Source organism: Pterocles gutturalis, unplaced genomic scaffold (assembly GCF_000699245.1).
Source record: "Pterocles gutturalis isolate BGI_N339 unplaced genomic scaffold, ASM69924v1 scaffold32819, whole genome shotgun sequence".
Classification (NCBI taxonomy): domain Eukaryota; kingdom Metazoa; phylum Chordata; class Aves; order Pterocliformes; family Pteroclidae; genus Pterocles; species Pterocles gutturalis.
Genome location: NW_010136843.1, coordinates 9,951 through 22,865, shown reverse-complemented (window position 1 = coordinate 22,865; position 12,915 = coordinate 9,951). Strand labels below are relative to the sequence as shown.

Sequence of the window (12,915 nt, the reverse complement as noted above, 5' to 3'; positions counted from 1 at the left end):
TTCCCTATGTACGAAGTTTCTCACTCCTTCCCTGATGACTGCATGAATGACCTGCATACCTAACACAATGATCCTGGGGGAAAACACGTATTATCATATCAACAAAACCTGATCACAATGCCCTACTTCTGGTTACAGAAACAGCTTGTTCCACCTGCCCCTGTCTTCTTACAGCTTGACCGCAACACACACGAACTAAAGGAAAGGCTTATTTGTGATTTCCTGCAAGTTAAAAAACATTTTACTGACAACTACACAGCCTTGCAACAGAACTAGAATCTCCAGATTCATCATACAGATCTGTCACTCCAAGCTGATTTCATGCTCCAGTCAGTCTCCCTGCGTAGGCAGCTCTAGCATTTCCTTTTCATCTCCTGCCCAGGTCCCACTTCTGTTGCCAGCAAGGAAGGCCTACCTAGCTTAGACAGCCTGCCCCATTCCAACATCTCAAAAAACACACAATATTCCAGTCCCCCTGACCATCAACTCCCAATATTCCCAAATCTTTCTTTTTCAGACCCAGCAGTCTCAAGAATTTTTTCCAAATTTATCTCCCCTTCTCCCCTCCCATCTCTCACTCTAAGCTAAGCCAGTCAGCCCCTTAACTCTCCAGTCACGGCCTGGAGTCTGCCTCAGACACACCATCCAGCAGCACAGCTAAGTCACCTGAACCGCACCAAATGCTGGATCCTCCTCCTCCTCTGACACTCCTGCCTTGCATCTATCACCTATGATGATTCTTTCTACTAACCTTACAAAAAGCTATCTAGATTTCAAGGCAGCTTTCAGTCAGTCTGGCAACCAGAATGAAGCTAGTCACACAGAAGGTGTCACAAGCTCCAACGGCAGTGCGAGGCAAGTACCCACTGAGGGTAGGAAGCCATTACATCAACTCAGCACTACCAAACTGGATCGTTACTCCCTATGGACTGAACACATGAGACTGAATTATTGCAGATACTAAATCAACAGCCTACAGTAAACATGTTCCAAAATTTCTGAAGGTGTTTGAAGTGGCTCAATTAGAGTAGGCTCAACAGAAATGGAAAAGTATAACCTCAAGAAGTTCACCAGTTAGCAAATCTCACAGGAATACCGCCCATTCTCAAAGGATCAAAGTGCAAGAACTGCAACCTTCTACAACAGGAAAAAAACAAACAGAAAACCCACCAAAACCCCCTCCCCCCCAAACAAAAAACAACCCCAAACACTTTGACCAAACAAACAAACAAAAAAGCCCAACACTAAATTTAAATTCATATTCTGACAAACAAATATATTTCCACCATACGGTAAAGATTTCAGCTTTGACAAATTGTTTCATCTATCTAGGCTGGCATGAGCAATTTTCATTCAAAAGGTACAAATAAGCATACAGTTTGAAGAAGCAGACAGGAACTTAAAAGCCCTTTATATTTTAAACTACTGCATTTTCTCATGAAGTCTAAGCAATAGCTAACGGATGAACTTCTGTTATTTTCTCAAACTACTAATCAGTTAGGGTACAGTGTAAGAGATCTTTCAGTTTGCATTAATTCTTGCTTCATATCTCAGTAGTTTGTTCTGCAAGAGCAGTTTCAGACAGGAAATATGAGCCTTTCAGATGCAACTGGCACATATTCAAAAGATGGAAATAAGTCTTTAAAATGACACAGGCTGCAATAAACCCCCTCCATGACTGAGGAACTCTTACCTCCACCATTCAACTCAACTCAAGTTCTCCAAGTGCAGAAACTAAATAACTGCAGCCATTAGGATTTGTACACATCATAAAAATTGTTATGTTCCCTAGAATGACTTAATCAGAGCAGATAAAGTATAAATAGGACAGTAACTAGTGACAGGTCAGTTTAAGATAGTAGAGTATATAATTTATTTAGAAAAGTGCAAAAAAAGCCATTTCTGAACTTTCAAGTATTTGCACTGTAAAGACGTAAAACTGTTTCTTTCAGAGTTGAAGTCGTGCTAAACACAGAGAAGGCAAGTACTACCGTCCAACAGCCTAATTTAGCAAGAAACTGCTCAAGTGTCATCCGTTTCAGCAGCAGCAAATATGCAAACAATAGTCACGCAAACTTGTTTTTACAGACTCCCAGAAAGGAGAGCTGCAAGCATATATTTTTGAAATGTGCTACTATACATGCCATTGTGGTTTTGAAAAAAAGAGCCCACATTGAGTCAGCAGTTAATCTACTGCGTTATCTTTTTCCCCTCCTCATTCACACATTAGAAAAGGAAACAACAAGAATTGGAGACAAAACAAAATTTTAATTCAGAAATGGTCTGTGGGTGTATCTGCATGAAATTTAACAGCAAGTTTACAATTAATATAAAAATTATCTGTAAAATCAGGGCTTAGCCCACTGTAAGCGGTCTCTAAGACACCCCTTCCCCAAAGGAAGATTAACTTCACACTTATATTTCAAAAAAGTTTAAGGGCTTCATTGATATCAGATAAGCAATCACAAGTCTTAATTTTACCTCCCCCAGGGAAAAACGTTATTTCAATTTCATGTTTTTAGAATGCTTATATAACCTGAAAGTCCTAGCTGGCTTCAGAAAGTCCCACCTTGAAAAAATTTGCCACCTTTTTTTTCTTCTGCCCCCCACACCTGGCATCAAGACCAGACCAGATAGTTGTGGTATGTCTTGTATGTGACCACTTTTTGTCAACTTAAGCAAAAGAAGGAAACTTCCAGTTTTTAAGAAGTAAGGGGGTTTCTGACTGTTATCCACAAGTTCGCCGATACAAACATAGTTTGCACTATATTAATATTTATCCTTCCTCAAGCTTACTTCCCTTACATAAAGATGGGGAACAGAGCCCTAATAAGGATCTAAATTAAAAACAAAAAGAAGAGGGTGGGCAGGGTGATAGAGTACAAAAAGAAAGAAACATGAGGAATCACATTCCTGGTTTTGTTATACCATCATGTTAGACCATCCCTTCACCATATGCTGCAACACTTCTCTTTCTAAAATCGTATGTTCTTTTCCCAACAACTTCTTGTCTAAAAAAATGACAGCTTTACTATATATACTGGCATGAGAAATTAATCCTTCCTCACCTCCCACATCAGCTGTAAGAGGCTAACATCATCAGCAGCTGTTGTTCAAATCCTTAACTTTCAAAAACCGCTTCCTCCTGGAATTATGTTCAGTTTTTAAACCAATCCTCATCATAAAACCCATCTAGAAGACCAGCAAAAAAAGCTTCTACAACCATGTCTACAGAACCAAAATAATGTGAATTCATCTCCTAGTCAGGTCTAACCCAATTGCTTTGGTTCAGCTACAAACAAAAGGGTGATGGGGGACTCCAGGTAACGCTCAGAATCACAGCCCTTGAATTACCGGCTATCGTCTGCGCACTTAACACAATCTTTAATCTTATGTTGTGAAAGTTACAGATACTACTTTTCATCTTTGTAGAACTTCTGAATTCTCAGGAAATACAGGGCAGATATCCATTAGAAACTTACCAATGCACAAAACCCAGCACAAGTTTCTAGAATTCTCTTATCCTACAAAAAAAATGTAACTGGTGAAGGTTTAAAAGCTTCCCTGTCTCATTACATCAAGAGACCATTAATTTGGACATGAAGTAAAACATGGCTCTGAAAGGCAGGTATTTTAAGAATTACTTTTTCCGCTATTCTTTTTCTTTGGTCAATGCTTTTTCAGTTTTGACAGACTGAGAAGAGACAGGGACAGAAACACATATATGCCCACTCTTGGTCTTTTTTCACTCAATCACAGCTCTGCTACTTCCTATCTTTCAGCTTTTTTAAAGGAGTTACTAATATAATGACTTCTCAGGGCCTGGTGACTAAGAAAACAGAGCAATAAGTACATCGCTGACTAATTATCCTCGGAAATTTACAAAATAAGTAGACTGAATTTCAAAGAATTTAAATTTTCTATTAAAGAATTTCATGTGTATTTTCTGTAAGGTCCTCATGCTTTAGATCAAACGGGTCTCAAAAATGCTGTCACATCCATTTCTATAATACTATATCCAGTGAGAGATTTCTTATTTCTCATACTCTCACATGTACATCCAAAGTTATATTTATGTACAATATATTACCTATCTAGCCAATTATTTCAAGGCTATCGGCATGTGTGATAAAACACTACTAAGCATTTTTAGTTTAAGGAACTCTAGCGCATTTCATAATCTCAGATGAACACAAAAGTACTGAGGTAATACTGCAGCGTTTAACGCACAGTCCTCTCCCACATGTCAGTGGGTGGGTAAGCACAGCAACCACCAGAGAACCCCGGCTTCCTTTTGATCATTTATCTCCGTCATAAAGAGATCCTAAGAAAGGGCACAGTGAGTAACCCACTTCCTACTCAAAACTGCAATCTGCAACTGTAACTTTCTAAAGTAACTTTTCTTCACCAGATGAAAAATCCAAACATGTTTTAAAAATAAAAAAAAAAATTAACTTAGACTAAAGTGCATGTATATATAAAGAAATTTTAAAAAAAAAATCTATCAGAAAGTTAAGCTGGGAATAAAACACAAAGTCATAAAGCTTCACCTAGCTTTTGGTGGTGAATAGTCCAAGGGGGAAAAGCTGTTCTAGTTCTGTCTTGTGCTGCAAGTGGGATACAAAAATAAGAGCAGCAGGACTCTCTGCCACCCACTGTATGAGTAGAAACACATTCAGAGTTATCTTGAAGTTATAAATATACACTGATGTACAGCAAGTTTCCATATCCTACCTGAATTATCAGCCTACAATAGCTATTAAAGTATTACCAGTTTCACTGACTTAGTTCTATCACAGAACTAGCTTCCCTTTTCATACCAAGTAACAGAAAAGCAAAGAGATTATCTTGCTAGGTCTTGCTCCAACTAAACTACTCATCTAAGGCAGAAAGAACATAATTTAAACTTCATAATAAAAATTACATTAGCAAAATCGACAGTGTAATGGTCTCCCTCTGCTCCCTGGAGCTGATCTGAACATGAAGGCATTGAGATAAGCGGAAGACCACACTATTTCCTCCCCTCACAGTTTTACAATACAACTCATTCTTTCATACTAAATTATCAGAGAAGATTTAAAAAAAAAAAAAAAAACCAAACAACCAAACAAGCCTCACTCTCTGAACAAATAAATGTCAATAAATAATGCTGAAAAGCAAAATAAAAGAATCTTAGTACATTTTAAGTTTTTCATCTTAATTTTCCCTTAGTCTTTACAAGTCCCTTGTCTGCACCCTTTTCTTCACATGGCCTATCCCACAACCTGTTAGGAGACAAGTGCAGAAGAGCCTTTATTTCTTTCTGAAGTACTAAAAACAAAAAAACTGCAGTAAGAGTGGCTGGTTCTCCTGAACCTTGCTCATGCTGAGAGGGTAAAGAAGAGTCACAAGAGAACGCTGTGAATCTCACTGAGCCTCTGCAAGTCATTGGTTTCCACTGGTCTTTTCAATTAAAGCAAACAGTCTCCCAGAGGCAAGTAACATAGAAGGCTGTCAGACTTATTCCAAAATAAAGGACAAGATTAGTTTCTAGAGAGACCAGTATCTCCTAGTATGCCCTTATCAAATGAACTTCTTATGATAGTGTCAAAACATTTTTGTATAGCTGCATTTGAATTTGCTTCTTTTCAGTTTCTGGCCTTAAATAAATTGCTTAATAATGAATAAAAAGAAACAGAACGACCACTACATGTGGAATTTTAAGTCTTCTGTGACTAGTATCTGTAAACTGTATGTTCAGACTCCCAAAGCCACCACACAGGATCATTATCAAATATGGCTCCACGAGTAACAATACAAGAGTACAGACTGGTTACTATCTTCCAATATGTCTCATTCTGTGCTTTTTCTTTAATATTCGTAAAATTTGTCTTTTTTGAAACAACATATAACAAAAGTTTACTGTTTCTATGAGGCTCTTTGACACGCTGTAATGTCTTTTACACTTTGGAGTCAAAATTCAGTTTGGTAGTGAAAACTCCTTCAGCTGTTGCTAAGAAATTTTACTGAAATGTGACGTTACGCTGCTCCAGAATGGCAACTCCTGTACTTTGTTTTGTATGAACACTCCTCATCATGGTTAATCATGAGAAAGTACTTCTGAAGCAAAAATAAAAGTGGATTTTCACATACCAGACCAAAATATTACTACTGAAAAAGTCTCACACTGCCAACACCACCACCAGCAGCTCAATTCTGTCAGAAACAGCAGTACTGCGAGTTCTGGCTGTCAGCTGCAGCGGACATTCCTAGCTTTCCCGCCAGACCCAATACAGTTGGAATTACAAGACACTGAACTAATGATATCAGATGGCCATGCTGAGTCATAACAAAAGTGAGTGCTTCAGGAGCAACAGACATGAGCAGTTGTGGAAAAATTCTGCAAGAGCTCCCTAAGCGTATACTCATTCCCTCAGCAAGGTGGGCTCCAAGGAAAGTTACATAAAAAGAAAAATGTTACTGGTACCAGGATGTGAAGCCATTCAATATTAAGAGAGACAAATGACAATGTTCTAAACAAACAACTAAATATTCAAGGATTAACATATTTTCTTACTGTACTACTAGTTGCTGGCACACGGATCCATTATCTGTTATCAGTTCATTCAGTTTTAATTCAAGGTGAACTTTTCCCTGAAAAAAATGAGAGAAACACATATAATTTTAAAAGCCTTTATTTTAAAAGTGGCAATTAGAGCAATAATAATTTACAGTTAGAAGCTATTTAAAGTAACTCTAATATATCCACTTAAAGCAAATATCTATTCTAAAGCACATATCCTGTGAGTATGATGAATGCATTTGAACTTCGCGAGACAACAATAGAGAAGCATTATCCTCAACTGCAGATAGCACGTGCATTGGTCAAACCTCCACAGACTTAACACACACAAAAAATATTTCTTCCAGCATGAGGAAGTACCAAGAGCAAAAGTCCCTCTCAGCTTTTTTTTCCTAAGCATGGGATGAACCCTTGAACAAACAGCAAATTTATAAGCATTTCAGGAGAAACTTCTAAAATTACCTTGCACTCTGAAGGCAGTTATGTATATTTAGAAAAGTACAATAGTATGCAGTAGCCACAACCAGCAACGTTTAATATCCAGCTGTGAAATTCTGTCCACCTCACCAGACTGAATATCATTCAGAAATTTATTATGCACCCCAGTGCACCTTTCAACTATCTCATGAACTCTGCTGATGTACTCATGGAACAGTAAACACAACCAAAGGAGAGGAAAAGGTAGCAATAGTTACTAAACCTGGCTTCTTCCTTTTCCTTTTCAGATATGGTAGGATGTGTTAAGAAAAAGAATCCATAAAAGATTGCACAGCATGGATTAAATTCAGAACTCGGCGAGGGCCAGCATACTCTACTCTCTCAATAAAAGGCTCCAAAAACTCCAAACCACAATGTGCAACTTTCCTGGGATGACCAAAATTTGGTACTATAACCCTGCTCCAAACACTTACTGCCTGAACAACATTGCTACTCTTTTCAGTGACCAGCTATTTGTGCTGGCTTTCACATAGAAGATAACCAGACACTGACAGAGTCTTTCCTCTAAACCATATTCTCCTTAGTATTCTTGGAATTTGTCTATTTGCTAAATGTTATGACACTGGTCTGTCTACGATTATGATTCTTAGGGGAAGGACCTGAAAGGTAATTTCAAAGTGTAGCAAAAGAAGCAAGCTATAATTTGAACCACATTTTAGCTTTACAACACTAAAACGGAAGCAAAACCCTTACCTGACCTTGCAAACATTTCTACAGCACTCATGCTTTGACATAAAACTGAAACGTTTTTATTGTAAATCCCCTGGGGCAAGGGCTGTGTTTCTTTCTCTGTAGGTCACATGGGAGGAGAGGTGAAGTTTCTTTTACAAGGAAGTTTTAAATGTAACTGTTTTGGGATGCCTGCCAAATGTTTTGCAAACTGTTACTACACACATTGGAACACAGGTACACTAAGAAAATATTTGTCAAGTAAAGAAACTCATTACAAAAATAGATTTCCAGGATAAAAACAGGACACTGAGAAGCATGTCAACAGCCTTACAAGGCAGTTTTTGAATGACAAATGAAAAGACAACATCAGTAGTATTTATTGTAATAGCTGACTCAACTAGTTTTAGTAGGCAGACCTACTGAAGGGCCTAAACATCTTCCCTTTGCTTTTAAGAAAACAAACAAATAAAGTGTTCCATGCTAATCAGTAGAGTAAAACAGAAAGTTTACTGCTCCTCTGAACTATCTGTAGATGTAGTTTGTTCAAAACTGAGCACCAGGATGGCTACGGCAACATGGCTCTAAGTAAATATTTCCCTGACATGTATGGAGACTTTCAGGTACATTTTTGTTGTTTTGTTTGTTGCGAGAAGTGTGATGGTTTCCTGAAGTGGCTGATCTGCAGATCTATATCAGAACTTCCGACATAATATGCAACCAGGTTTTCAATGTGGTTGTACAGATCAGTTTTAGTTCAAAACAAAGAGAAATCACCCGTTCTTATGCAATAAACAAACAGTGCACTTTATACAAACACCCTTTTCATCTGTAGATCTCAGGACTGTTCAAAGGCAGGTAGGTTCCATTTTAACTTCATAAATGGATTAATATCCAATTTTCAGATACTGACTAGAGGAAGATGGAGCTGTTGATCATACGGCCAAGATTCACATGGTAACAACAGAGACAAAAACACTGTCCAAATCACCAGACTAAACCTCAGAACTACAAAAACAATTTAGTTACACAGTTTTGTTTTTAGAATTGCTACTGCATTTTAACACTGTATTTGAAGAGTTTTTTTCCTCCCTACAGTGTCAATATTTTGATCTCTTCCACATTATGAAATATTACAAGTCTTCTAGTTTTCTAGAGCTCTTAAGTGGAAACTGGGTTGGCAACTGTATTTTAAATATACTGTGCCCACATTCCATATACAGAATCCCACTATTGTTCCAAGTGTACCACAAAGTAACTTTTGGTGGTGTTAGTTTTCTTCATAAAGCCTTCTGTCCTTTAAATTCAAGAGGATGAGGTGCATACTCTTTTGTCTGGAGGGTAGCCTACGGTTGGGAAAGTTATTGAGGGGAGTGGTGGGTTAGCCTTTCTAAACAGAGTTAGAAATCTGAAAAAAAAAAAAATTAAAATCTAATAAACTGGTAATCACAGGAACAAGGCTAAGAGATTCTCAGGAATATTGTTCTGTTTTCTTCCTCAAACCAAAAAGAATAAATAGCTACAACTTCTAGAGCCTCTCATTTTTACGTATTACTAGAACAATTTTGCCAGAAGAACCCAAATCACAGACCAAAATACAACTCTGAAGTGCAAGTTGATACTGAATGCAGAAAATATTTCAAAATATAATAAATGAGCACAGCACAAGTACCTCCAGTTTTGAAGACTGATTATGTGACAGGAAATGGTTAGTCACCATTTCAGATAACACGACAAAAAAACAAAAAAAGAAAAAAAATTCTATAGTTTCCTAAATCATTCACCTCTCTCAAGTACATAGCTCCTCTTGCACCAAAGGTTTTAGACATCAAAGTACTGTTAAGGCACTTCCCAAATAGTTGCTTCAAGTCTTCTGCCAATTTTGAATATCACGAGAAAAACAGCCAGTTTAGAAATGTAGAACATGCATTATTCTCTAATCAAGCTGAAAGCCACAACTGTCTCACAAGAATTAGACATATGCTAACCTCTATCTCCCACAGCTCAATATAAAATTCTATCATTACATGCACTTAATCTATATTTAATTTTTAAAATGTAAATGTGCAATTTAATAGTTACCTGAACCTCTGAATTAGAATCAACAGGTTGAAGCATAAACCAGTTCTCTTTTCCTGTATAGTTGCATAAATCTTCCTTTTTGATTGACACCTTTCCTGGGGGAGGGGGACAGGGAGAGATAAACATAAATATCACTTTCATCTAAATAGGACAATTATTTAAATAGATTTGAAGTCTGATTTTTGTTTAAACTCTTTCTTTTATGCTTTTTTTAAGCTCATGATGCTATATGAAAAGCTTATGGAAAAAAAGAACATGAAGATTAAGTAAAGCAGAAAAAGGTTTATATATAGACAAATTAAGTTAATTACAATGTGTTATCTTGGATATCACTAATAACAATATTAGGTAAAATAAAGAACACACGTCTGAAAATAACATAATAAAGATTTGAGAGCACAGTAACGGTGTTGAAGAATGTTTAAATAGGGAACTGAAGGTAGATGCCTTTTACTCTTCTGATTGCTATTTGGAAAGCTGTTATTATACCAAATTATCTGGCATCCTGGTGCAAATTATTTCCTTCCTCAATTCAAGTAATGTGAAGCCTTCTTCCACAGCAGCCTGTTAGAACGTTATAGCAACTATATCCAAATAGCTGCGGCAATAGAGCCATTATGCATTGGAAAAAAAAAAATCTACCTCCTGTAATTCTTCAGCTAAGCTACATAAAGTATTTTGCAGCAATTTATAAGTCACTAAGTCACAGGTTGCACTGACAGAGAAAAAAATATCTATATTTTCAAGAATTCTTCCACAATTGCAATTACTGTGGAATTATTCCACAATTCATTCTTTAAAGACGTACAGGTAGTGACAATTATTCAAATATTCCAACGAAATGTAAGTGAAGAAAAAACAAATAGAATTTTAAAAAATGTATTGAGATTATAAAACTATAAAATGTCCTCTTAGCCTAAAAAATAAACATATTTTAGTTAGTATAATAGAATAAAGCCAGGAAGCAAAATCCTGCTTTTCAAATTTTAAAGGAACATATTGTGTAAGTGCACTTTACACTGTGTTTTGAAAAATGCATAACTTTAACAATTGTATCCTTAACAGTACAATAATGATACTGAAAATAACCAAATGTTATGTAGATGGTATCCCAGAACTTACCTATACGCAGGTCTTTTTGTAAAACACTTTTATCATAAATGTAGAAGGACAACCACTGGAATGTTCTTGGAATCTCAAAGTAAAACTCTTCCCCAAAATAAGGGCTGAAAAGAAAGACTGAAAGTTAAAATAGAGAAACACCTTATGTAATTTACACAGGACACAAACACCAAAATGCTACATTTTTACCACAGTCACAGACCTTGGCCTTTAGCACTATAGTTATCCATCAAAGCCATTCACAACATTTTCATTACAAGCACATACAAAACCAGTGCAAGTTAAAACATCATGAAAATGACCCACACATGTTCAAAAAAAAGAAAAAAGAATCAGAGCACCCACAGAAAGCGTTGTCTCCTCAGCAATTTCAATTCTATTCTTCTGTCCTGTAATTATTCCGAATAGTTCTCTACCCACCACAAATGACTTCCTGAGACACAAGTTTTATCTTCCTCTTTTTTCATTCAGGACACAATCAAATTACATTAAGACACAATTTATGAATTACTTCACTAACTGACAACATTTGTTTAAGCTCTAATTTTGTGTCAAACTTGATGCTTAAAGATTCAGACCTGTAAAATGAAGCCATAAGCATTAGCAACTGTAAAACAGAACAGGAAAAAGAGAAGTCTCCTGCACGCTGAAATGGTCACCACATTTCTCCATCTAATGAAGGCCAATTCAACGTTTACAGTTCACCCCACTTAACTGCCATTTGCAGAGTCCCGTACATAAAAAGCCTCTGGGTTCCTCTACCTTAGAGACATTTCACACACTGTGTTGGTACCTGCACTCAAGGAAATATGCTTCCATTAAACTTAAGGAGCACTTACTGATGCAATCATAGTTAGCAGTCAGAAGGTTGTATTTCAAATGACTGAACGAAACCAGAATGTTCTTTGTGTCACTGCAAGTTGTAAATTCTGAAACTCAACTGCGCCCATGAAAAATACCCTGGTATTTTGGAACTACTGGATTCTTACAGACTTCAAATACTTTTCAATTATAACATATTAACATCACCAGGGAAAGGTGCGCAGCTTCATGAAACTAATTTTAGCCTCTGCCTTCTTTCAACAGAAAAGTACTGTGATGACAGTTATATCAAACCCAGAAATGAAGGGTGGGGTTTTTTCTGTTTCTCAGTAAAATACCTTTCTGACACTGTATTGCTACAATATTTTACAAAACTAATACAAATATGCTTATGTTTGGAATAATCAGTTCATAGTATTCCCTACCCCAAAAGGATACCAAGAAGAATAGGATATCATCCCTATTCTTTTCCTTTCAAAATAGTTACAGAAAAAAACACCAAATGCTTAAGGACCAATGGTTCATTAAATACGTTAAAAATAAGAAAAGAGCTGATAACTAACTTTTTAAAGTTAGTTAGTGGGGAAAAGCTGATAACTAACTTTTTTAAGTAAGTTAGTGGGCAAAAAGCACAGGTGAAAAATCTAGCATTCCAAATTTCTAAAACCAATTTTTAGAAATAAGAGCTTCAACTGCACAAATTCATTATGAGGAATTTCACAAATGAAAATGTTCCTTTTTTTCAAACACAGACCTTTTGCCACAGGCTCGAAAGCACACAAATCAGTATTAGCCTTTGCATTACACTGAGAAATAACTGAAGAATTCTCAGTTGAAAAATTTGCTTGCAGTTTTTCAGCTTCACACTTTTTTTTTTTTTAATTTCAAAGCCAACAAATACCACTTTGATTTCAAGGGCTGGGTTCTTGTCAGCAGCACCACTAAAGGTATAAATCCATGTGTGTTACCTTTAGCAGCAGTGCAGCTCTAAGCAGCCTCAATTTCCTTACTACCTTGGCTGCTTATTCTAATTGCATTGACACAATAACTCAGTCCAAAAAAGATTAAACAAAGCCTTATTTTAAACTCGTGTCAATTCCATGACATGGCTCCCCCAATAGCTACACAAATAACAGTTGCACCAATACAAACAAAGAGAG

General features: G+C 36.6%; 1 protein-coding gene across 1 annotated transcript in view; it reads right to left on the bottom strand.

The window, feature by feature from the left end:
- The window catches only part of RASA2 (RAS p21 protein activator 2), a 41,295-nt gene that overhangs the window by 24,648 nt on the left and 3,732 nt on the right, over positions 1 to 12,915 (bottom strand). Inside the window, exons 2-4 of the mRNA XM_010082455.1 lie at positions 10,934 to 11,037; positions 9,812 to 9,906; positions 6,557 to 6,633 (exon numbers count right to left, since the gene is read on the bottom strand). Coding sequence (XP_010080757.1) covers positions 6,557 to 6,633; positions 9,812 to 9,906; positions 10,934 to 11,037 — 276 coding nt within the window. The remainder of the gene's footprint in view (positions 1 to 6,556; positions 6,634 to 9,811; positions 9,907 to 10,933; positions 11,038 to 12,915) is intronic.